This window comes from Mauremys reevesii, linkage group 7, assembly GCF_016161935.1.
Source record: "Mauremys reevesii isolate NIE-2019 linkage group 7, ASM1616193v1, whole genome shotgun sequence".
Taxonomy (NCBI): Eukaryota; Metazoa; Chordata; order Testudines; family Geoemydidae; genus Mauremys; species Mauremys reevesii.
In genome coordinates, this window is record NC_052629.1 from 56,581,695 (window position 1) to 56,608,476 (window position 26,782).

General features: G+C 40.1%; 2 protein-coding genes across 4 annotated transcripts in view; both read right to left on the reverse strand.

Moving 5' to 3' along the window:
* Positions 1-474: 474 nt before the first annotated feature.
* The window catches only part of LOC120409262 (pulmonary surfactant-associated protein D-like), a 58,192-nt gene continuing 31,884 nt past the window's right edge, over positions 475-26,782 (reverse strand). The window contains exons 1-5 of one of the 3 annotated variants that reach the window (XM_039547013.1): positions 5,386-5,422; positions 4,371-4,578; positions 2,859-2,957; positions 2,175-2,258; positions 484-1,123 (exon numbers count right to left, since the gene is read on the reverse strand). In XM_039547013.1, the coding sequence (XP_039402947.1) occupies positions 747-1,123; positions 2,175-2,258; positions 2,859-2,957; positions 4,371-4,563 (753 nt within the window). In that variant the 5' untranslated portion in view covers positions 4,564-4,578; positions 5,386-5,422 and the 3' untranslated portion in view covers positions 484-746. Of the gene's footprint in view, positions 1,124-1,153; positions 1,349-2,174; positions 2,259-2,858; positions 2,958-4,370; positions 4,579-5,385; positions 5,423-26,782 lie in introns of those variants that run through there. The other 2 variants (XM_039547015.1, XM_039547014.1) reach the window with 2 other exon arrangements.
* On the reverse strand, positions 19,730-25,913 carry LOC120409263 (pulmonary surfactant-associated protein D-like). The gene is made up of 5 exons (XM_039547016.1): positions 25,901-25,913; positions 24,730-24,937; positions 22,184-22,282; positions 21,288-21,371; positions 19,730-20,245 (listed from the first exon to the last, which is right to left on the reverse strand). Exons 2-5 carry the CDS (start codon positions 24,920-24,922, stop codon positions 19,869-19,871), a joined length of 753 nt encoding a protein of 250 aa, XP_039402950.1. The 5' UTR covers positions 24,923-24,937; positions 25,901-25,913; the 3' UTR covers positions 19,730-19,868.

Consider the following 26,782-nt stretch of genomic DNA (forward strand, 5'->3'; position numbering starts at 1 on the left):
TGGCCTTTGTCCCCTCTTCCATTGCCCTTATCTCCCCATCCAATTTTGTCTTCTCTGTCTTGTCTCTATTTAGATTGTAAAATCTTTGAGGCAGGGATTTTTTCTGCCTGTAAAGTGCCATGGTATTTGTGAGTGCTGAATAATGGGACTTAAATCCACAACGTGCCCAAACTCCAGTGGGCTATCAAGGGACACATGACCAAAAGCTTCTAGAATCCCTCCCCCCACCATTTTAGTAACCTGAAAACAAGCCTGTAAACAAGCAGACTGTTGACTTGTAAACAGCTTTAAACAGAGATTAATGGAAATCCATACACTTCACTTTAAGACAAGTATATACTCATAAAACTAAGGCATTCTCTGCTGGAACTACGTGGAGAAGAATGGTCATCTTTTCGCCTTTTACATAAGAGACAACCCTGATCTGTGTTCTCGGTCAGTTCTTCATGATCATCACTTTTGTTCAAGTCTGAAATTGTGTACGTATCGATTTCTCACAGCACTTAAGTATCTCCTGTTTTAACCACCTATGAACACAGTTCAAGGTTGCATGATGGCTTTATTGCAATTCAATTTATCATAATAGAAATTTCAGCAAGATTCAGCATATCTATATCTTTACATCACTGATGCAGCACAGTATTCAAAATGTGAGGCTATTGTAAATCAACAAGGTTATATAAATATTAAAGCTGTAAGCCAACTTGCACTAACTGATTTTAATGTAAACCACAAGGACAGGGAGATTAAAATTCACAGATTATTAACTGTTTATAATTGCAGGGTTTGTCATTCCATCTGCCATCTGGATACATTTCTACACAGTCTTCAATTCCACCAAGATTATTTGGTTCTCCTGCAGCCCAGTTTGAGTATTCTATTGCTTCACCACTTAGATACTTAAATGAACCTTCTGTTTGTATATTGTTTATTCCAATATATGCTGCTTTGTTATGACGAACTACTATTTGTTGTATGGCGCTGTTCTCTGCAGAATTCCTTGGAGAAGCAATCAGGCCACCAGCTTGGGAACATGTGGCTTTTGAGGTCTCAAAGTCACCTTCAGAGCCATTGGCTTGAAATGTTTTTTCACTGGCACTACTGACATTTAAGAAAATCCAAGCTAGAAAAAACACAGAAGTACAGTACATCTAAGTTACATTTTTTTCCCATGCAATATTCTTCAGATTAGAGTAACAAGTTCTTGGAGCCTGGAGCAAGAGGCAGTTATTTTTGTCGATTCATTCTGTCATTCCAGCTGCACACCGACCCAGAAGTTTGAAAGGGGAAGAATATTTTACTGGTGCAGAGAAAACTATGGACAGAGGCAAAAAGTCTCAGGAAGACCCTAAAACAACCAGGAAAAATCTTAGGTTGAGGTTTATACTTTATTATTATTATTTTAGTTAGCTATGAAGGCATAGCTGAGGAAGTTTTTATTGTCCTAGAGAGCAGAGTTGGAATTGTACACAATACCAGAGTTTAATACTATTTTGGCAGCCTAAAATATCGCCATGTCACTATTGTAAGGTGCAGTGTTTGGGAACATTACTGCAGTATTTTTTTTATGAGGCCAGGCCCATTGTCCTTGATATGAGAATTTCTGTTATCATTCCATTATATCAATTAGCATTTGGAGCTCTCTTTACAGGTAAGACTCAAGGGTCTATTCCTGTTCCAGAGGAAGTAAATGGGAAATCAAGGGGCAGAATGAGGCCACATGTGCTGTTGATGTCAGAGAGTGGTCATCTCCCACTATTCTTTTTGGTCACAGGACAAATCAAATAACATTTCAGACACAAAGTAGACCCTACGCAAGCCACAGTATTTCATCTTAAGTATATTTTGGATGGGATTTTTTTAGCACTTGATCCCACAACTGTTCTTGGGTGGACTTTCCTATTTACATCAAAGTGGAGACCTGCCGAGGCTAACAATACATGTGACAAGGTTAGACCAGTACTGCCCATATTGTAGAATTGAGTTACTTTACTAAAACATCCAACAAGCACATAGAAGTTTGAAGTATGAGCGAATAGCAGAAAGCCCAGATCCGACACCACATATGAATCCTTTTTAACTCTGAAGAAGTAGGGATCTAGATCTGCATCCAAATTACTCCATTTGGGCGCATCTCTCAGTGACTGGAGTGAACAGCACTTTATTTGTCTTACCTTTTTGGATGTTGCTGACAGTAGCTTTCAGGGTCTTCAGTTGTTCTTGCAAATCACTTATTTCAGTTTTTAAAAGCTCACATTCTGAAGGAGAAAATAATAGCATTGTTCTTATTGTGTCACATTAAAATATGCAAGGTTTTCTAAAAGCTTAAAAAAGCCAGAGAAGTCACCTCCAGAACTAGTAATGAATCACAAGTGTAACACCAAAGATACTGTTTTTGATTTCTTGGTTGCTCAAGAAGATACAACAAGTTTAAAACTGAGGTTCTGAGGCCACAAGTCCACTGAAAATGAAACTACTTGTTGAGTGAAATTCTCAGTAGCACCTGCAGCAATGTTAGCTTTTCAATTTCATTAAAAATTAGAAGCACATCCTTCATCCCATGAACCCAGGGATCAGGTACCCATCACTGTGGTGTTTCTCTCCTATAGGATTGTTTGAGTTCATCAGACCAACTTCTGGTAACCCTGCAGGCTCACTCACTTCTCTCCCTTGAAAACCAGACTGCCTGGTTTCCCCAGTGCCCACCTCTGAATATTTCTCCCTCGCTCAGAAAGAAGCAGCAAAGCCCTACTGGAACATTTATGAAATGAAAACCATTCAAACATCCATAAAGGCCTTTCTGTCTGCCCTGTTGGGCTTCTTCTTTATCACCCCCTCAAAAGGGGGGTACTGCTTACCTCTGCCTCCACAGTCTCCCTTTGGTCCTTCTGCACCTCTATCTCCTTTTGGTCCAGGGGATCCATCCTTTCCTGGAAGACCTGGTAACCCTCTTAATCCTTGCAATGCAATGTGTTTATTCAGGGAAAAGGAAGAGACAAAAATAAAAGCAAGTAAACAGTAGAATTTGTAGGTGTTATAAGAGTTTGTGATGTCATAATTAAAGATGGACAAAGATTAGATCATCAAAAAGAACAATGAATTTTTGAGGAACAATGAACTTTGATCCAGATCCAAGCTTTATAGCTTGGTTCTATTGCTACAATTTAAATATCAAATTCAAATATCTGAAAAGTGTTCATAAGTTTGGTGGTTTCACTTCTACATGGAAATATTGGTATGTGAGTATAGCTGGAATTCCTAAAATATTTCTCAGCATGTACAGATTTAAAGCCATATTTTCCACAGACCTTGGAACCAGATTTTGAAGTGCCCAGAATGCACTACTGGGACCAGATTTTGAAGTGCCCAGCATCCAGAATTGGGTTAAGATCTTCAAAAGCTTAAACACTCTCATTGTGACACTTGCAACTGAATATTTAAAATAACTCCGCACTCAGTGCACTGTTTTGAAAATATGGTGCTTAAATGGGAGCTATGCTCTTTTGAAAATTTAGTGACTCTAGTCTATAATCCCTTGTGCCTCTATTGCCCATTTCTAAAATGGAGATACTACTCCCGTCTTTCTTTCTTTCTTTCTCATCTATTTAGTTTGTAAGTTTTTCAGGGCAGAATTTTTCTCTTAGCATGTTTTATATAGACTGCCTAACAAGATGGTTTTCAGATATCTGTTAGGGACTAAGTGATATTGTAATACAAATAAATACTAAGTACAGTGTGATGAGAATAACTTCTTATAGTAACTTCTAGAGAGTAGGCTGAATGCCCCTTCATCCTTTGCCTCTATCTGCAGCAGTGAGACCTATTCAATTTTTCCAGGGTCTGTCTCTTCAGTGCCAATTCAACTTAGTTTGAGGCTTGACAATACCCGAATGTATATCACCCTGATGTTGGCCATCTGCTGACACTGCCAAGAGTGCTATTAGTCTTATTTATTATGTATGTGTGTTTGTGTGTATCTTAACCACCAAGAAATGCACTGTAACAAGCAAGTTATTTCACATAGATCACAGGACAGGCATTGGCTGGTAACAAGTTTCAGACACTGCCAGTGTGGATCAGATTCAAAACTGGTGGCCTGGAAGTGAAAGGGTCTAGAGCACATAATCTCAGAAGCATCTGGTTCCAAATTGTAACATAGCTTTTATTTTACTTTGAACAATACTGTTAGTTTCATCCTAGTGTTTTAGTAATTCACAATAAATTAAGAATCTCTGGATTGTTCATGCTTGACAAAACTTTTTGCTCAGGTTCCATCTAGCTACATGATTTGAATTATGCATTCTTTTTATTAGCTTTTAAAAAAATACCAATCTGACCAACAGGTGAACAGTAAATCAATATTTCTATACCTTGATCTCCCTTTTCACCTTTAGGGCCATCTTTTCCATCTCTTCCTGGTAGTCCGTTTTGAGCAGGTCCGCACACAACTAGTGTACATGCATTCTGATCCCATTTTTGGACACGCTGAGCAGGATTTGAGTTGGAAGTCGTCACCAGAGTTAACGCCAAGACAAAAGTGTTGAATATTGGAAGGAGCAGCATTGTTTGATTCCTAGCCTGTGGAAAAAAATCATTAAAAGAATTACCCATAAGGAATTTTGAGTACAAGTAAACTCTTTATGTTGCAATATTACACATTGGCTCTATAAATGTATGCTAAATGTCTACTTTCTAAGACATTTGTATTAGTTTGTTATATTTTTAGTCAGAGCTTCAGTGGGCATGAAAAAAACTTTTAAATTATTCTTTATTCAAATCTTAATGAAGTACCCTTAATTTTGGAATTTGTCCTGCTCCAAAAACCCCACAACTTGAAACAAAAAAAGCAGCAAATTTCAATTAAGTCCCATCAGGTTGGGACATAATCCTTAAAGTTTTAGTAGATCACTGCTTTTAAAAAAGTGAATTATGTTTGGACCTGCACAAGTGCACTGAGGATAGAGTGGAAGTGAGTACCAGGGCTGGACCACAATTGCAATACTTGCACTTGGGAATATAGCTGTATGCTTTCATTTCAAAGCTAATGTATGGCGTAGACTCCCCAACTTATCTGGTAATGATTTCTAAAATTGCATATACTTCCTAAATGAATAGCATAAAGAAATAGACAAGATGTATTTTATTATACTCTGAATAAAATAGGAACATAAAACCATGACTGTTATTTTCTAAATTAAAACACAAACTATAATATACTGTAACCTTAAACCTTGAATGATGTGGAAAACCATCATACACATGTTTAGTAGACATAAATAAAAGATTTTAAGGAAATTTCTATCATAAACTTCTTACAAACTATGCACAACTTTATAATTAAAGAACAGACTTAAACGAGAGCAACAATACCATCCAACCACTTACTTTGCAATTCCTGATTTTCTAGAAAAAGCATTCACAGGAATAATTTACTATGAGTTTGACCCTGTATTTATATGCTACAGATTAAGTAACATGAGCTCTGGTTTCTAAGATATGCCCATTTACAGTAAAATACTCATTTAAAAATAGTTTAAATTTACAGTAAACAGCTTTAGTGATATCTTGAAACCATGATAAGAAAGATAAAGCACAAAGAACTAATTTTTTCCTGTTGGCAAAACACTAAGGAGGAACTGAATCGACTGCAACTCAGACTTCCCCAGAACATCTCTTAAAGCAATGCATGTTTTATATGCAGCTGACAATTTAACCATATGTAAATTGTACATTAATAATTAATAATCCTGGATTTCACTGACCTTGTCAATAAATTAAGATACAAATTTACCTAAAATAGAGATGTTTCTGAATTTTTTTTCTATACAATGGGCTCAAAGAGATTTGTTTGTACTACCTAAACAAGAGCTCTGTGTATCTCAAAAGCTCATCTCTTTTATCAACAGAAGTTGGTGTCACTGTGCCTCCGTGGGTCACAACCGAGAATACCAAATTCAGGACAAACTGCTGAGAAATAGGGCAGACAGCCCCCAAAACTGGTAGTTATTCTCCCATAAAATATATCAAACCAGCAATAAAAGTTAACTTCTGTTTCATCACACTGGCTAATAAAAAGTCAGAAAAGCAGTTTCCTGAGGCATTCCAGTCCTGGATTCAACATCCAGATGCTAGACTTAAAGATAAGTGGTTCTTTAAAATCAGTTTAATTAAACAAAGGTATCTTCTGCTCCCAAAGGACCAGCAACACACCCAGGTCAATATACAATTCAGATCTTACTGAAAAATCACACTGTTGCCAATCCTTCAGTATCTAAAATCTAAAGGTTTGTTGAAAGAAAGAAAGAAAGAAAGAAAGAAAAGTTAAAATTGATTAAAGGAATCAAATACATACAATAATTGCAAAGTTCTTGGTTCAGGCTTATAGCAGTGATGGAATAAACTGCTGACTTAAGTCAAGTCTCTGGTTGCTTCCAAATCATTGGAAGGTCCTTAGTCCAATAGTTACAATGCTCCCATTAGTATAAGTCCATAGTTCAGAGGTTTGAGCAGGACAGAGCAAAATGGAGATGTTTCCAGCACCTTTTATAGCTTCTGCCATGTGGAGGGAAGCCCATTGTTTCAAACAAAGCCCTCAACACAGTAGTGGAAGACTACAGGTAAAAGATGGAGTTCGGAGTCACATGAGCAAGTCACATGTCCATGCATGACTTCTCTTAGTCATAGCATGAAATTCCATTAAGAGTAGATAGGTGTCTTCCATTGTGAGTTAAGTGTTCTCTAATGGTTCATTCTATTTGAATAATTCCTTTACAACGTGCTGGCTAAACACCTTGTTGGTACTACTCAGAAGCAAACACCTTAGAAATACAGGCATATAGTTAATTTCATGTACAAAAATGATAGATGCATACAAATAGCATAATCATATTCAGCAAATCATATCCTTTCTATAGATATCTTATCTGCCACATTTTGTACAAAGAATGAGGAGTCCTTGTAGCACCTTAGAGACTAACAAATTTATTTGGGCATAAGCTTTTGTGGGATATAAACCACTTCATCAGATGTATGGAGTGGAAAATACAGTAAGAGGAATATATATTATAGCACATTAAAAGATGGGAGTTGCCTTACCAAGTGGGGGGGTCAGTGCTAACGAGGCCAATTCAGTCAAAATGGATGTGGCCCATTCATGACAAGAAGGTATAAATATCAACAGAGGGAAAATTATTTTTTGTAGTGACGCAGCCACTCCCAGTCTTTATTCAGGCCTAATTTCATAGTGTCAAGTTTTGTGCAAGATTTGTTGCAATTATATAACAGTGTTAGCAACAATGATCTACCTGGTTATAGTTTAATCAGTTAACATCACACCCCCAATGCAAAATCAATGCAGGAAGGGGTGTCCCAGACAATGCTGAATGCATCACAGGAACTTCCCATTCGTGGTTCTGTATTACTACAGCTTCTAACCCAATGTTAGAAGTGTCAGCGTATAACAGAAATGGTTTATCAAAATCATGTTTGTCTAAAACAGGCTTTTTCTTTGTATGGTTCGTTATGAAAGTAATAATATTATTCAATCCCTTTAAAAACCCAAGGTAAAACTTGCTCAAACCAATAGTGGATTGGATCTGCTCTTGTAGAGTAATTCTTGTATGTCTTGTGATCTTGCCCAGAGCTAATGAAAATACCTAATTTATTCATACAAGCTCTGGGAAATGTTTGGAACCCAATTAACATCAAGTTAATGTAGATATTAATGTTCTCCATAGTGTAGGAATCTTAGCATTTAGACATGAAAACAATATGGTATAGTGCCTCAGTTTTCCTTTTTATGCAGCGCATTAGGTGTGTAATGTCTTTTCTCCTGTGTACAGTTTCAAGACTGGTTACAGGCACTAACTTTGAAATATCAGTATTACATGGCCTTAGACATAAAGTGTGTTGTCATGTAATGAAACAGTATAACCATAAAGGCTTTTAGGACACAGTGAGGTCTTATGTATCACTCCCAATATGGTCAAGGTTTTTTTCAAAAGATCTTGCACATTGTACATGTTTACAGTTTTTTACCCACGAAAGCTTATGCTCAAATAAATTTGTTAGTCTTTAAGGTGCCCCAGACTCCTTGTTGTTTTTGTGGATACAGACTAACACAGCTACCCCCGATACATAAGCAATGCATTAGTTATAAGAGCTAACTCCAGCAATAATATTAATATCAAATCTATCACAAGTGTACATTCACAAGCATTTTTGTCATGTCACACCTTTGGCACAATACCCTTGGGCTTTTGGCATTCTAGGGTTAACCTGTGGCTTCCATTTGTAAGATTAATTTTTCCCTTACTCCCTGTCAGTACCATCAAAATCTGAGCTCTTTTGTGTAACAGAATTAATTGGCTGGCTAGGTGTGTCCTCTTTGCTAACAGTTATGGGCAAGTCTTCCTCCCCCGTCAGTCAGGTAATTTGCATCAACAGAGACACTGTACCAGGGGTCTCAAACACGTGGCCTGCGGGGCTATTTCCTGCAGCTCGCCAAGCGCCCCGTGCCCGCCCACCGGCCTACCTCCAGGCCAGGCGTGGGCAAACTACAGCCACAGGATTGCCCTCATCGAGCCCTGCACCACTCCCTGTGGCTGGGGGGTGGGGAGAAGCAGAGGGCTCAGTCTGTGTGTTGCCCTGTCAGGCACCCTCCCCCCGCAGCTCCCATTGGCCGGGAACAGGGAACCACGGCCAATGGGAGCTTCCGGGGAGGTACCTGGAGGCACGGCAAGCAGCGTGTGGAGCCCTGCGTCCCTCTCCCCCAGGGGCCATAGGGACATGGTTCCAGCTACTTCCTGGAGCGGGACCAGGGCCAGGGGCGGCAGCCTGCCCTGGCCCCAGTGCATGCCACTGTCACCCCGAAGCCCTCCTGCACCCCGCCCCCAACTCCCTGCCCTGAGCCCCCTGCCTGCACCTGAACCCCCTGCTGCACCCCAACCCCCTGCCCTGAGCCCCCTGCCGCATCCCACACCCCTCTTGCACCCCAATCCCCTGCCCTGAGCCCCCTGCTGCATCCCACACCCCTTCTGCACCCTGAGACCTCTTGCACCTCACCTCCCTGCCCTGAGCCTCCACCACACCCCTCATGCACCCTCTGGGGGCAGGGAGGGGTGGAGTTGGGGTGGGGACTTCAGGGAAGGGGTGGGAAGAGGCGGGGCCTCATGGAAGGGGTGGAGTGGGGGCAGGGCCAGGGGCAGTAAGGCGGTGTGTCAGTGATGCAGCCCTCGGGCCAATGAACTAGCCCTCATGGTCATTTGAGTTTGAGATCCCTGCACTAGAGTTTACAAATTTTCAGATTCTTAACTGTTACCAATTGCAAGGCTGGACTTTGTCTTAAAAAGATACCATCCATTTTCACTAGCATGTTAGACTCAAGGTTCTTTTGTCCTTCCATTACCAACCTCTGCTTCCACATGGAATTGGATGTTAAGTCCACTAAGAGACTACAAGACATATCCAAAGTGTCTAGAGATGAGAGTTTGCCTGTCATCCCCTGTATTCTTGAGAGATCAACTGCACAGCTGTCCTGCTCTGTAGATTCATCTACCCAGTCTTAACCTCTGAACCTGAGACACAGACTGTTCACTTAAAGAATCAACATGGAAACATTCCTGTCCCAACAACAGTGTCTTCCCAACAAGCTGGCCAAACACAGTCAGTTGATCATCATAGGGCCATTCAAATTCCCTAACAATCTTCATTCCACCTTGTAAAAACCTTCTTTAAGTTATCCACACTGGGGGCTAGTCTACACTGGCAATGCTAAAGCGCTGCAACAGCAGCACTTTAACATGGCTTGTGTGGTCACGGCAGACGACAGCAGCTCTAAAAAACCCATCTCAACAAGGGATGTGGCTCCCAGTGCTGGGGCACTGTCTACACTGGAACTTTACAAAACTGAAACTTGCTGCGCTCAGCGGGGTGGTTTTTTCATGCCTGGTCTCTGGGACTTTGTTATGACACTAACTGGATGCAACCTATTTACAATATCTTTCTCTCTAGCAGACACAAACTTAGGAACATTTCCTTCCTGGGCTTTAGTTAAATCCAGAACCAACTCTGGGACAACTGATAAATTCTCAAGTAGCATAAGCTGAGAAGCACTTTCTGTATGCACACCAAGAGGTACGAACTGCTTGGATAAGCATCCCAATGTGTGTATGCTTGTCTGAATCACACTCATCTTCAGACTCCTTAGAGATTTCCCCATTACTATCTACTGCATTAAGAGTCTTCAGTGACACAGACCTAGACTTTTCCCCAGTATCTCTTGTAGAAGTTTCTTTGTACTGTCCAGCAGAGCAAGGAGAACAATGGTGAGGTTTGGCTTTTTGTAAATTTCACACACAAGTTCCCCACACAAACCAAAATTATCATTTTTTAATTATTTGGCTGATTTACAGCCCTGCTTGTCAAAAATTGTCAGAGCTGAACCATTTATAAATACATTATGTTATCACCCAGTAGTCATAGACTGTATTATACATCTACAATGCCTTTCAACCAAACATCTTCTAGGTGTTTTACAAGCAATAAAGAATTAATCCTCAAGTAATCTCTGAGAATTTTCTGTTTTATCAAAGGCTCAAGTCAAGATTTTCAACTAAAGTAACCTGCTAAACCAGTAGGCTGATAAATCAGTGACATGATTTTCAGAAGTACTGGGAATCCAAGATTTTCAAAACTGATGTGTGATTTTGGGTGCCCAACTTGAGACAACTTAAAGTGGCCTGATTTTCAGGGAGTGGGATGCTCAGCACTTGCTGAAAAACAAGGCCCTTTAAGGTGTTTCAGGTAGGGTACCCAAAAGACAAAATACAGTTTCTGCATGTAAAAATACACCCAGTATAATAAATAAAATAATAATAATAATAATAGCCACAAGCTACAGTAACACAGACAAACAGAACATTTTTGTTCTTGTTCTGCCAACAATGGTTTGTTTTTTTTCTTCATGGTATTTGGTTATTGCCTGTTATCATCATCATCATGAAGCTAATGTTTATATAGTGTTAGGCACTTTACAGAACAAGTAAGAGACAGTCACTGACTCAAGGAATATGCAGTCTAAGGGCCAGATCCTGAGCTAGATTTTTGGAAGGGATCCATGCCAGTGTAAAGGTTTGCCAGTGCATTTGAAATTGCAGGATTGGACTCTAATTTTAGACATTATATAACGAGTAAGAGCTACAAACAGCAAGGGGCAGAAACGAGGGAAGGTGAGAGTTACAATGACATGATTACACGGTTCCTGCATTTCATTGTGCGTACATCTATGTGATCCTTTCTCCAAAATAAATTCAAAGTTAAATGGATTATTTGTCATCAAACAACTGTTTTGCAGCTAAAATTTCCCATTATTTAACTATGAATTGTGGACTGTTTCCTTTTCCCACGGACGTCAAGTGTTAATAATTCTGGCCTCTTGATTTTAACTTGAAATTAACAGAGCATCTGCATTAGGTCCATGAGACCCTATTTTGAGCTTCACAGGCGGGTCCTTTGTTGATCATATTACAGCAGCTCCTGGGATTGGCCACTCATCATATTTCTGTTCTTTGTCCTGGACGCAGAGGAAGCTCGAAAAGCCACAATTCTCCTTCTCCTGCAATCCTGTCCTGGAGCTACTATACGTTATCACAGCATGGACCACATTCCAATGGAGAGATTGCATGCGGGACACTTCCCCTCTGGTTGGTGTTTGAACCCACTCTCTCCTCCTACTGAGCTTGACATAACATTCCTGTGGCAAACAAAGAAATTGTTCACACAGAAAATTAATATTAAGAAAGTTCTTTTAGCATCTTTTAACATGATTGAGGTGAAGGAGGAGAGCCAATAATATGTAACGAGTCATCTTTTCTCAGACCACCAGCAAGCACCCACAGCCCATCTTCAAGAGATGGGCTTGAAAAGCACTGACCAGCTCTACATTTCTGTCTCTTGCTGCATCCAAAGCTACAGTGTTTTTTCCGTGAAGAATTTGCCTCTAAACTCTGACATCTGTACAATTCATCGTAAATTATTAGCAAAGATTCTGTATATTCTAAGCTTCAACATGACATTTCAAACTACGTAGCAACGATGGCATGAGTCAAGGACTAAGTAGCAGTTTAACGCTATCTTACATGGCTTTTTGGAGGGCAAGAGCTTAGTCAGGCTCTTCATATTAATTTACTAATAATATTTTGTACTTAATGGAGCTTCTTATCCAAAGCTAGTTACATTATTTACAAAGGAGGGAAAGTATTGTCCCAATTTTACAGAGAGAAATTTAGACAAAGCGAGGTTAATTTATTTGTTCACAAACTTGTTCATTTTTATTTTGTATTATGTATATTTTATTTTATAATACAAACAAAACTCTTGCTTTCTTTTCATTAGATTTGAAATTTTTAAGAAAACCAAGCTGTTGAGGAAGTGCCCTTCTAGCAATCCCAAACAACAGAAAGGAAGCACTAATTAAACAGTATACTATATGAAAACCAATACTTACAAGTTCCCTTAAGACAATTTTAGAGTAATCTGTCTCTGTCTCTTACTGAAAGTTCTCTACTAGAAATAGAGGGTCCTTTCTGGGATCTCCTTCTCAGATATAGAAAACTGTTGTAAGTGAATTTCCATTTATCATGGGACATCTCCATCGGAGACATCACTTCAAATAATATCCAAGGCCATCTATAAAGTTGGAAAACAACAGCACTTCCCTCTTTTCCCACAACACATCAGGTAACTGAAATCAATGGCATGCCTATCTCTGCAATGGAGCTATTGAGACCAATAAAATAATACTCTTAAGGACTTTCTAACTTTAGATTAATGGGTCCATATCTGAGGACAGTATCAAGTGCTTATATGAGATCTCAGTAGAGATGCATGCATTTATACAGGTATTTCATTTTAAATTCTGATGAAATTGGCCTACCACACAATATTTTATGACTATGAGAGACTATCTGAATACAATAATTGGATATGCTAAAATGGCCTATTGTGGAAAAAAAGAGGATTTATTGAAATGATTATTGGAAAATTGCCATTTTATCAGGACTCCAAGAGTAAAGTATAAAATAGTTAATAACCTGGTTATTTCTTCCAGGTTATTCCCCCATCAACAAGGGATGTAACAAGACTGTCGCAGGCTTTGACAACGGCCTATCATGATTCATATCTCCCCAGTTAGCACCCATATTTCTAGCTTTGGGTTTGGAAGTCATCATGGGATGCCTTACATTCCCTATCCATTGCATATTGTTGCACTGTTTCTTAATACTTTGGTCATTGTTAACATTGTAAGCTGCACCTAACTGAAACTAAATAGGCCTAAATTGCTTTGGTTAGCAAGTGAACCCTCCATTATTCCTTCTGCTAGAGAGGTCCAGTAAGGCTGTAGAGACAAACAAAGGGGAAAATACCCTTAGGCTTGAAGAGGTCGGGTTATGTTTAGAAAGGAGGAGATGGGCCTAGCAAGGGAAAGGGAGGAGATAGCATGACAGAGTCGCCTTATAGAGGAAACTGGAAAGGCCTGAGAAATAACTTTAAAATGATCAATTAATTAAAAGGTGGGAAGGTGTTTGCAAAACTTAGTATGAACAAGATAGTTTTGAAGAATTGTATTTTTAATTTAATTGGAAACATGATTTTAAATTTATTTGAACTTGGTTATTTTGAGTTGGAATGCCAAACACAACCAATGCTTAAACTCCTTTGATTTTTGGTTGTCACCTTGATAACTAGCTAAGTTGAGGAGTTAAGTACACCACTGACAGCCCAGCCAGCGCGTGGCTGAAAATAATGTCTAAAACAACATGGAAAACCAAGTTTTTGGTTCTGCACTTCCCTCGATCCCCACTCCAGAGGCAGTGAGACATTCGATCAATGAGAGGCTGAAAAGAATCTCAAGTGCCAGGTTGCCAAAAGAAAACCGGGCAACTCTCTCAGTGTGCACTTATAACTGCAGAACACTGATGAGGCCTCCCTCATCAGTAAACCAATCAATAAACCATCTCATGGAGGAAAAGGCAAAAACAGCCTGCGATGTGCTGGGCGTTTGCCAAACACAGCAAAAGAAGGAGATGGAGGTCAGCTGGCGGGATGGAAGCATGGTCATTCTAGGAAAAGATGACGGCACAAGGACAGCTGGAGGAGTTGGATTCATCATAGACAAGGAATGGGCTTCAAAAATCATCTTGTGCCATTTGAAGTCATTGTGTATTGGGGTGCTTTACCTCTGATTGAACCAATACAGCACTCTCAAAATCATCCAGATCTATGGTCCCACAACTGCATGCAAAGATGATGATGTGGAAGGATTCTATCAGGAGCTGGAGGAAACCCTCACTCAGAGTTCCACATATACGATTGCGATAGGAGACTTTAATGCCAAGGTTGGAAGATGGAGAGAGTGCAAAAAGTTCATAGGAAGGTACGGTATCGGAGAATGAAACGTGCGAGGAGAACGACTAGCTATCTTGGCAGAGACGAGGAGAATGTTCATTGGTAACACCTGGTTCCAAAAGAAGGCCAACAGGAGATGGACTTAGATCACACTGAATATGAAGACAAAGAATGAAATATATTAATTTCTGATCGATAGACGATGCATTGTGAAGGATATTTCAGTATTGCCATCATTTAACATTGGTAGTGATCATCGCCTACTGAGATCCAGACTCACATTCACTGTGAAGGTAGAGAAAAAGGCACTGTGTATGGTGAACAGAAGGCACCAACCGGTAGCTTTTGATGAGACAATCCTGAAGGAAAACATTTCCAGGGAAGAATGGAGCCTCCTGGATGACTGTGGCAAGGATTATGAGAACTTCAGCAAGAGACTGAAATGGTGCGTGAAATCAGCTGAGCGTGAAAGACCAAAAAGAGATAGCGGAAGAATCTCAGAGAATACAAAGACCTTATTGGAGAATAGGAGGAAAATTAAAAGAAATGGAAGCGACAGGCTTGAGTATTCTCTTCTCTGCAAGCTCACACAAATGAAGCTGAAGGAAGACTTCAAGAAATTTTGAACCAAAAAGCTCCTAAAGGCTGCTAAAGATCATAAAAATCTCAAAAAATGCAAACGAGAATTGGCATTGTATAAGTCATCATTATCGGTTTTGAAGAACAAGGATGGAGAATCAGTAACCGGTCAAACAGAGATGGAGGCAATCTGCAGGAATTTCTATACCCAGCTGTTTGCATCCCATATAGATGTCCCAATGCCATCACTTCAACAAACCGATGAACACATACTCCCGGTTCTCATCAGCGAAATCCGTCATGCAGTCCATCAAATGAAAGAGGGGAAGGCTCCAGGCAAGGATGGTCTGACAGCAGAAGTGCTTAAGGTGGGCGGTCAGGAACTCTGGAAATCTCTCACCCAAAGGTTCAGCAGTTACCTGGAAATCCAGAAGATACCATCCAGGTGGAAAGAGTCCAATACCATCTTGCTGCATAAGAAAGGCGATGGAGAAAATCTAAAGAACTATCGCTTGATCTGCCTGCTTTCGCATGTCTATAAATTGTTCACTAAAATAATAACAAATCGACTATTGTGAAACCTGGATGAACAGCAACCTAGAGAGCAGGCTGGTTTTTGAAGAAATGACAGCACAATAGACCACATCTTCACTCTAAACCAACTACTAGAACGTTCAAGGGAATACAAGTTCCAATTGTGCATTGCCTTCATGGACTACAAGAAGGTGTTTGATAGCATGGAGACCAATGCCATTCTTGAAGCTCTTTCAGAACAGGGAATCAGTGCAAAATATATCACATTATTAAAGGAAGCAAACTCTGGCTGCAGCACAGATATATCGCTATTCTATACTCCCCTCCGAATACCCATCGAGAAAGGTATGAAACAAGGAGATACAGTTTCACCAAAATTATTCACAGCCTGCTTTGAATTGGTCTTTTGATGAGCAGTTCTGAAAGGTGGGATTAATATCCATGGCAAGTGGCTAAACCATCTCAGGTTTGCAGATGATATAGTGCTGATAGCCAAAAATACAGTCCAGCTTGTGAGAATGCTTAAAGAACTGAACTCAAAAAGTAGTCATGTCGGACTAAAAATGAACCAGTTGAAAACAAAATATGAGATCAGATGTTCTGCCAAGAACCCAAATAACTCTTGGAGGAAAGCAGATCCAAGAGGCTGACAAATACATTTATTTGGGCCAGGAAGTCAACATGTGCCACAATCAGAAAGGCGAACTGTCATGCAGAAAAAAAGCTGGATGGTGCACATTCAATGACATCAGGGACATCCTCCAAGGAAAGATCAGCAAAACAACATATACAAATCTTTTTAACTCGACCGTGCTTCCAGCGATGCTATATGGCAGTGAAACATGGTCGCTGATGAGGATTGAAGAACATCAACTGTCTGTCACACAGAGGGCGACGGAACAATCATTTCAGGGCATTTTGCTCCATGATCACACCCCCAATGAAATAGTTAGGCAGCAGTCTGGAGTCCATATGTTGTTGTTGAAAGCAGGCTCAGAAAAATGCGATGGGCAGGACATGTGGCCCGACTCAGTGTCAACAGATGGACTGCAGCTATATCTGACTGGTATCTGCGAGAACTGAAACAGCCATGAGGTCAGCCTCCAAAGAGGTGGGATGATTTTCTAACAAGGAGATATGGACAAACATGGAGAAGGATGGCCAGAGCGAGAGAAGATGTGTTGTGATTGGCTCAGTCTTAACTGATGAAGGACTGACAGTCTACGCAGTCTACCTTGATAACTGGAATGACTGAAATCAAACTAAAACACACTGCAAAACTCTTCAGCACAAGTGTTTTAATTCCATTTTAAAGAGAGCCCTGAATTAGGGAGTCTTTCTACAAATGAATGAGACCTGGCAAGTTTGGTTGACAAAGCACCAATGGTAGTTTTGAATAAAAGTAAACAAAAATCTCTCTGTTGGAACTCCATCTGCCTACAAAGAAAATGCTGGTGGCATTGCAGAAGATGGAATTGAATATAGAAATTAAATAGATAAGGTTAACAAAAAAAATCTTACGTGTGAAAAAAGTTATCTCCATAAATTACCAAATTAAAAACTAAAATTTAATTTCCTTTTTTTCCCATTTTGCACTTCACTTATTTAGACAATGAAAATAGGCTGGTCATTTTCACTTTGTTTAGGGCTGGAGTCTTCCATACCTGCCCCCTCTGTGTAATACCTTTTTCCACAAGTAAGTAAGGGTGGCAGGATCTGTCTTTTTCTTTTCAGTTTCCATTTCGAATTCTCCTGCATTTTGGATTACCTAGGAAACTGACTTGCTGCCGACAACCATTTTTAGCAGTGGGTTCCCTGAACTGGTGCTAAAAACAGTTTTAGTGACAGTGTAGATGGGAGAAAGCTATTTTGGCAAGGTTAAAATGATCTTGAATCGGACTTCAGAGTTAGTTTTTACTGGGAAGCCATCCTACAATGTTATCTAAATTTGCAAAGATTCAATTCGCTCTTAGATTTCTGAGTAATGTGGGAATATTAGAGTGAAAAGGTGGGTGAGGAAATATTTTTTATTGCATCAACTTCTGTTGGTGAGAGAGCCAAGCTGTCTCTCTAATATCCCAGAACTGACACAGCTACAACTATGCTGCATATAATAATGTGGGGTAGCAGTCACTTGTCTCCAAGTAGATATTAGATGCTCTCTCTATAATCCAGTCCTAAAGTCAAGTTAAATTTCTTGGCTCCAGAACTTTGCAGAAAAAAAAAATGTACTCACTGATATTATCAACAAGGAAAACAACATTCGATTTCTCTTTCTCATATTATGGTCGATATCATGTTATCATGATTATTTTGCGTTCATTTATTAATGTTTCTAAATGGTATTAGTTTTGAAAAACACAGCAAACAGACTCGTGATGGACATTCAGATCAATGAGCTTAGTCTCTGTGATTTTTCTGGCTCATCCCATTGCCTTTTGTTACCTTTTTGAGTCTGTCAACAACAGTGGGATAGGGCACATACTGCTTCTTTGATTTAAGGCTGGCTAAATTAATTGACTTAACTGTGTGCGAGCATGACTGTATTGCTAGGGTAAGTAATTTTTAGGGTGTGTAGAGCTTATGTTTTTGTGCTTGGTTTTTAAATGGAAAATGCCTCGTATTTTTTATTACTAGTGTGCATGACTTGGTTTCCGTGTTCAGTTTTGTATTGATTCTTGATGGAATGCATAGGTAAATCAAAAGGGACTGTTAAAGAACCAGCAGGAAAGGCAAGAAACATACCTTCAAAGGAATTAAGGTAACAATGCCTGGGCCATCAACTGGGGGCAGAAGCGATCTATGTGGCATGAGCCAGGCTATGATGTTTTACCCTTTTTAAGACTCAGCCTAATGTCCAAATCTTTATAATGGCTAGTCGGAAGAAAAAAGAAGGAGTTAAATGAGTGGCCAGCAATGCTATTCAGCATGGCAATGAAAAGAGCCATGCAGGCTGTTTCTCCCAACTCAGAGATGGGGAATCAGATGGACCTGCCTGAGCTATGGATAGAGAGGTTAAGCTAGGTAAGGAAATGTGCATCTAGGACTGTTTTTTGTTTAATAAAGTTACTATTGAATAAATGAGATGACATAACTTAAATGAGGATGCAAAGATCCTCACTTCATGGGCCTATAGTAGCGACATATCCACAGTTACATAGTTGAGTCCATTAAGATCTTGAAACAAGTTCATCACATCTCAGAGCAGGACAAACACGTAGATGAGGTGCTTTACCAAACACCAGCAAAGTAAGGCTTCAAGGAATCTTTGAAAGCTGCTTTAGACAGGATAGATTTCCCTCTGGAAATTCTGGGTAAGTGGCCTGGAGTCTCTTTATTTCGAGCACTATTCATGTTAGAGCAACCAAGCATATTTCTAGAAATTCTTTCTGACCCCTCTATAATCAATATTTTCATACCAGGGTCCCTATGAACTGTGCAGCTTTCCCTTGACACTAAGCAAAAGTGAATTAATACATAAAACAAGAAGCATTAATCCACCAAAAGTGTGTCAAACCACCAAGCAGTGTGTTATCTTGCATTATTGGCCTTTGTCCCCTCTCCCATTTCCCTTATCTCCTTCTCCAATTTTGTCTTCTCTGTCTTGTCTCTATTTAGACTGTAGAATCTTTGGGGCAGAGATTTTGTCTGTCTGTAAAGTGCCGTGGCAGTTGTGAGTGCTGAATAATGGCGCTTAAAATCCACAATGTGCCCAAACTCCAGTAGGCTATCAAGGGACATGACCCACACGCTTCTAGAATTCCCCCCATTTTAATAACCTGAGAACAAAGGCTGTAAACAAGCACATTGTAGATCTGTAAATGGCTTTAAACAGAAATTAAAGGAATTCCAGCATTTTCATTCTTACACTTCACTTTAAGACAAGTATATACTCATAAAGCTAAGGCATTCTCTGCTGGAACTGTGTGAAGCAGAATGGTCATCTTTTCGCCTTTTACATAAGTGACAACCCTGATCTGTATTCTCGGTCAGTTCCTCATGATAGTCACTTTTGTTCAAGTCTGAAACTGTGTGGATATTGATTTCTCACAGCACTTGTAGTATCTCCTGTTTTAACCAGCTTAGGTCACAGTTCAAAGTTGCATGATGATTTTATTGCAATTTAATTTATCATAATAGAAATTTCAGCAAGATTCAGCATATCTATACCTTTACATCACTGATGCAGCACAGTATGCAAAATGTGAGGCTAATGTAAATCAACAAGGGAGGGATAGCTCAGTGGTTTGAGCATTGGCCTGCTAAACCCAGGGGTTTTTTTTATAATTTTTAAAGCTGCAAGCCAACTTGCACAACTGATTTTAATAAAAACTACAAGGTTAGGGAGATTAAAATTCACAGATTATTATCCGTTTTTCATTACAGGATTTGTCATTCCATCTGCCATCTCCATATACTTCTACACAGTCTTCAATTCCACCAACATTATTTGGTTCTCCTGCAGCCCAGTTTGAGTATCCTATTGCTTCACCACTTAGATACTTAAATGAACCTTCTGTTTGTATATCGTTTATTCCAATATATGCTGCTTTGTTATGACGAACTACTATTTGTTGTATGGCGCTGTTCTCTGCAGAATTCCTTGGAGAAGCAATCAGGCCACCAGCTTGGGAACATGTGGCTTTTGAGGTCTCAAAGTCACCTTCAGCGCCATTGGTTACAAATGTTTTTTCACCGGCACTATTGCCATTTATGAAAATCCAAGCTAGAAAAAACACAGAAGTACAGTACATCAAGTTAAATTTTTTCCCACACACTAGTCTTTAGATTAGAGTAACAAGTTCTTGGACCCTGGAGCAAGAGGCAGTTATTTTTGTCGATTCATTCTGTCATTCCAGCTGCACACCGACCAAGAAGTTTGAAAGGGGAAGAATATTTTACTGGTGTAGAGAAAACCATGGACAGAGGCAAAAGGTCTCAGGAAGACCCTAAAACAACCAGGAAAAATCTTAGGTTGAGGTTTATACTTTATTATTGTTATTTTAGATAGCAATGAGGGCAGAGCTGAGGAAGTTTTTATTGTCCTAGAGAGCAGAGTTGGAATTGTACACAATACCAGAGTTTAATACTATTTTGGTAGCCTAAAATATCGCCATGTCACTATTGTAAAGTGCAGTGTTTGGGAACATTACTGCAGTATTTTTTTATGAGGCCAGGCCCATTGTCCTTGATATGAGAATTTCTGTCATCATTCCATTATATCAATTAGCATTTGCAGCTCTCTTTACAGGTAAGACACAAGGGCCTGTTCCTGTTCCAGAGGAAGTAAATGGGAAATCAAGGGGCAGAATGAGGCCACACGTGGTGTAGATGTCAGAGAGTGGTGGTATCTCATTATTCTTTTTGGTCATAGGACAAATCAAATAACATTTCAGACACAAAGTGACCCTACCTAAGCCACATTATTTCATCCTAAGTATATTTTGTATGGAATTTTTTTAGCACTTGATCCCACAGCTGTTCTTGGATGGACTTTCCTATTTACATCAAAGTGGAGACCTGCCGAGGCTAACAATACATGTGAGAGAGTTAGACCTATACTTCCTATATTGTAGAATTGAGTTACTTTACAAAAACATCCAACAAGTACATAGAAGTTTGGAGTATGAGCAACTAGCAAAAAGCCCAGATCAGACACCAGATATGAATCCTTTTTAACTCTAAAGAAGTAGGGGTCTAGATCTGCATCCAAATGAGTCCGTTTGGACCCATCTATCACTGACTGGAATGAACAGCACTTGTCTTACCTTTTTGGATTTTGCTGACAGTAGCTTTCAGGGTCTTCAGTTGTTCTTGAAAATTACTTATTTCAGTTTTTAAAAGCTCACATTCTGAAGAATAAAATAATAGTATTGTTCTTATTGTGTTACATTAAAATATGGAAGGTTTTCTAAAAGCTTAAAAAAGCCAGAGAAGTCACCTCCAGAACTAGTAATGAATCACAAGTGTAACACCAGAGATACTGTTTTTGATTTCTTGGTTCCTCAAGAAGATACAAGTTTAAAACTGAGGTGTTGAGGCCACGAGTCCACTGAAAATAAAAGGGAAACTACTCGTTGAGTGCAGTAATACTAGCTTTTCAATTCAATTGTAAAAGCTAAAAATTAGAAGCAGAAGACAATAGTTAGAAAAATAAAACTTTGGAAATTAGAATAAAGTTAATTAGCAAAGTTCTGAGGAGAGTTGTGAAGAATATGTGCATTCACTAGAAGCCCACTTGACCTTTGCAGTAGGTAGAACTATCATGATGTTTGCCAATCTCAGCCTATGCCGGCAAATTTCATGAACAAGAACTGAGATCATTTGTACAGCTGCTCCTGGTGAACCCTTGTAGGACTTCTTCCCTGTCTTCCAGCAGCACATCCTTCATCCCACAAACCCAGGGATCAGGTACCCATCCCTGTGGTGTCTGTCTCCTTTAGAATGCTGCTCTTAGACGTTTGAGTTCATCAGATTAACCCTTCAAGCCTCACTCACTTCTTTCCATTGCAAACAAGACTGTTTGGTTTCCCCAGTGCCCACCTCTGTGTATTTCTTCCCCACTCAGACAGAAGCAGCAAAGCCCAACTGGAACATAATAGCTTCTGTGTATGCACTGTTAGGCTTCTTCTTTACCCTCCCTCAAAAGGGGTGCACTGCTTACCTGTGCCTCCACAGTCTCCTTTTGGTCCTTCTGCACCTCTGTCTCCTTTTGGTCCAGGGGATCCATCGTTTCCTGGAAGACCTGGTAACCCTCTTAATCCTTGCAATGCAATGTGTTTATTCAGGGAAAAGGAAGATACAAAAATAAAGCAAGTAAACAATTGACTTTGTAGGCAGTGGTGAGCTGCAGCCGGTTTGCACCGGTTCGTGAGAACCGGTTGTTAAATTTAGAAGCCCGTTTAGAACCGGTTGTTCCTGGAGGGACAACTAGTTCCAAAAGGCTTTTAAATTTAACAAAAGCTCTAGCAGCTCCCTACCCTTTCCCCAGCCCCAGCTCACCTCACTCTGCCTCTGCCTCCTCTTCTGAAGCTCCTCCGGCTTCTCCTCCCCCTTCCCAGCTTCCCGCGAATCAGCTGTTCGCGCGGGAAGCCTGGGAGGGCTGAGAAAAAAGCAGAGGCTTCCTGCAGGTGAGCTTGAGCTAGGGCCGGGGCTGGGGGCGCCATCGGGAGGAGGGCTCCAGTCGCCGCCTGCCGAGGTCGCGGCCGGACCCTGGGGCGGGTCAGCGTGGCTCCTGCCCCCCGGGTCCAGCTGCAACCTCGCCGGGCAGCGTGGCGCGGCTCCTGCTGGGCCCCCGGGTCCTGCTGCGAACTCAGCCTGGTGGCGCAGCTCCTGCCCGGCCCCCGGGTCCGGCCCAGACATCGGCCGGGTGGCTCCGGTCCCAGCTCCAGCCCAGCTGGGCCCCCACCTCCAGGCAGCACGGTAAGGGAGCAGGTAGGGCGTGTTGGATAAAGGGCAGGGGAGTTGGGGGGGTGGATTAGTGTCAGAGCAGTCGAAGGGCAGGGAACAGGGGGATTGAATGGGGGCAAGGGTCCCGGGGGGCAGTCAGGAAGGAGCAGGGGTTGGATGGGGCAGTGGGGGGCAGTTAGGGGTAGGGATTCCAGGGACAGTCAGGGGACAGAGAGAAGGGGTGGTTGGATGGGGTAGGGGTCCCAGGGTGCCATGAGGAATGAGAGAAGGGATTGGATGGGGTGGCAAGGGGCAGTCAGGGGACAGGGAAGGGGGGTAGATAGGGCACGGGTCCCAGCAGGGGAGCTGTCAAGGAACATGGGGGGGTTGGATGGGGCAGGAGTCCCCGGGGGGGGCATGACCCCCTCATGGGGTGAGGAGGAGGGAACCGGTTGTTAGTATTTTGGCAGCTCATCACTGTTTGTAGGTGTTATAAGAGTTTGTGATTGCTGTCATAACTACAGATAAAAAAAAAGACCATAATGAATTCTGGGAAAAGTTCAGATCCTGATCCAGGTCCAAACTTTATAGCTTGACTCTACCACTATTATTAGAATATCAAATTCAAACATCTGAAATGTCTTCAGAAGTTTGGTTTGGATTCACTTCTTAATGGAAATATTAGTATGTGAGCGCAGCTGGAATTCTTAAAATGTTTCCGAGCATGTACAGATAAAGCCATACTTTCAACAGACCTTGAAACCAGATTTTCAGATGCTCAGAATCCACAGTTGGGACCAGATTTTCAAAAGAATATAAACTCTCTCATTGTGACCCTTGCAACTGGATATTCAAAATAACTCAGCACTCAGTGCAGTGTTTTGAAAATATGGTGCTTAAATGGGAGCTATACTCTTTTGAAAACCTAGCTCATAATCCCTTATGCCTCCATTGCCCATCTGCAAAATGGGCATACTACTCCCATCTTTCTTTCTGTCTCGTCTATTGAGTTTGTAAGTTCTTCAGGGCAGAGTTTTTCTCTTACCATGTTTTATGTAAATTGCTCAACAAGATGATTTTCAGATCTCTGTTAGGGATTCTAAGTGATATTGTAATACAAATAAATACTAAGTACAGTGTGATTAGAGAATAACTTCTTATAGTAATTTCTAGAGAGCAGGCTGAATGTCTCTTCATCCTTTGCCTCTATCTGCAGCAGTGAGAACTGAACAACTCTTCCAGGACCTGTTTCTTCAGTGCCAATTCAATTTATTTTGAGGCTTAACAATACCAGAATGTATATCACCCTGGTGTTGGCCATCTGCTGACACTGCCAAGAGTGCTATTAGTCTTGTTTATTATATGTGTGTGTGTGTGTGTGTGTGTGTGTGTGTGTGTGTGTGTGTGTGTGTGTGTGTGTGTGTGTGTGTGTGTGTGTTAACCACCAAGAAATGCACTGTAACAAGCAAGTTATTTCACATAGATCACAGGACAGGCATTGGCTGGTAACAAGTTTCAGACACTGCCAATCTGGATCAGATTCAAAACTGGTGGCCTGGAAGTAAAAGGCTCTAGAGATTATTATCTATCTCAGAAGCATCGATTTTAATTTCTAACCTAGCTTTTATTTGAATGTTAGTTTCATCCTAGTGTTTTAGTAATTAGCAGTATATTAAGGATCTCCAGATTTTTCATGCTTGACAAATGTTTTTGCTCAAGTTCCATGTAGCTACATTATTTGAATTATGCTTTCTTTTTTTATCAGTTTTTTTTAAACACCAATCTGACCAACAGGTGAACAGTAAGTAAATATTTCTATACCTGGATCTCCCTTTTCCCCTTTAGGGCCATCTTTTCCATCGATTCCTGGTAGTCCGTTCTGAGCAGGTCCACACACAACAAGTGTACATGCATTCTGATCCCATTTTTGGACAACCTGAGTAGGATTTGAGTTGGAAGTTGTCACCAGAATTAACACCAAGACAAAAGTGTTGAATATTGGAAGCAGCGGCATTGTTTGAGTCCTAACCTGTGAAAAATTATTAAAAGAATTATCCTAAAGCAGTTACGGGCAAACTGCAGTCTGTGCCACTTCCCACAGCTCCCATTGGCTGGAAATGGTGAACCACAGCCACTAGGAACTGTGGGCAGCCATGCAAATGTAAACAAACGGTCTGGAGGCCCACCGGCGGATTACCCTGATAGGCCGCAGGATGCCCACCACTGCCCTAAAGACATTTTGAGTGAAAATAAGCTCTTAATGTTGCAATATTACACATTGGCTATATAAAGGAATGCTACATGTCTATTTCCTAAAATATTTGTAGTAGTTATTTTTTTTTAAATCAGAGCTTTGGTGCTCCTGAAAACACTTCTTAACTATTCTTTTCTCAGATCTTAATGAAGTACCCCTAATTATTGGAATTTGTCCTGCTCTAAAAACCCCACAACTTCTAGCAAAAAAAGCAGCAAATTTCAGTTAAGTCCCATCAGGTTGCCTGCAAACATAATCCTTAAAGTTTTAGTAAAAACTGCTTTTAAGAAAGTGAATTTTTTTCTGCCCTGCACAAGTGCACTGGGGATGGTATAGAAGTGAATACCAGGACTTGCACTTGGTAATACAGCTGTATGCTGTTAAGTCAAAGATAATGTAGGGAATAGACTCCCCAACTTACCTGTAAAATTGCATATACTTCCTAAATGAATAGCATAAAAAATTAGAAAAGACATATTTTGTTATACTCTGAACAAAGTAGGAACATTAAATCATGACTGATTTTTTTTCAAATTAAAATACATAAACTATAACACAATGTAACCTTAAACCTTGTTTGATGAAGAAATAAACAGAGTTCTACCTTTTAATACACATAAATCAAAGATTTTAAGGAAATTTCTATTGTATGTTTACCATCTATGCACAATTTTATAACTAAAGAACAGAACTAAAAGAAAGAGCAAAGATACCATCCAGTCACTTACTCTGCAGTACCTGGTGTGCTAGAAAAAACATTCACAGGAATAATTTACTGAATTTTACTGTCTATTTATATACTACAGAGTAAGTAACATGAACTCTTGTTTCTCAGCTGTGTTTATTTACAGTAAATAGGAGTTATAGTTTATTGCTTTATTGGTCTTGAAACATGATCATAAGGATAGATACCCAGAATGAATATTTTCCCATCGGCAAAACATGAACGAGGAACTGAACCAGAACATTTGTGAAACTTGAAAACAATGTATGTATTGTATACTGCTGACAATTTAAGCTTATGTAAATATTAATATCTGATAACCCTGGATTTCACTGACTTGTCAGTAAGTCAACATAAAACTTCACCTAGAATGGAGATGGTTCTGAATAATTTCTTCTATATAATGTGCTGAAAAAAATGTGTTTGCGCTACCTAAAAAAGAGCTTTGTGTATCTCGAAAGTTCATCAAAGTTGGTTCTATAGAAGATATTACTTCACCCACCTTTTCTCTCTCATATCCTGGGACCAACAAAGCTAACAATTTTCAGTACTTGGCCTTTATAGTAGGTATTTTCTTGTAATTTCTTTTTGCATCAAGCACACACGTACCTAGCAAAGAATTTCAACACTCTGTTTTTATCAGTCCATGTCTTCCTTATTTATCACACCATGTTGTCCTTATAAATGGTAAATTTTTAGAATTGAGAGGGGTAACTAATGGTGTTCCCCAAGGATCAGTCCTAGGACCAATCCTATTCAACTTATTCATAAATGATCTGGAGAAAGGGATAAACAGTGAGATGGCAAAGTTTGCCAATGATACTAAACTGCTCAAGATAGTTAAGACCAAAGCAGAGTGTGAAGAACTTCAAAAAGATCTCACAAAATGAAGTGAT

Excerpts from the sequence above, each read along its gene's own strand:
- LOC120409263 (XM_039547016.1), bottom strand. The coding sequence starts at position 24,922 with ATGCCGCTGCTTCCAATATTCAACACTTTTGTCTTGGTGTTAATTCTG. Across the intron at positions 22,283-24,729 it reads AGGGGAAAAGGGAGATCCAG|GATTAAGAGGGTTACCAGGT; the intron begins GTATAGAAATAT and ends TTGCATTGCAAG. Across the intron at positions 20,246-21,287 it reads TGTCAGCAAAATCCAAAAAG|CTTGGATTTTCATAAATGGC; the intron begins GTAAGACAAGTG and ends TGTTTTTTCTAG.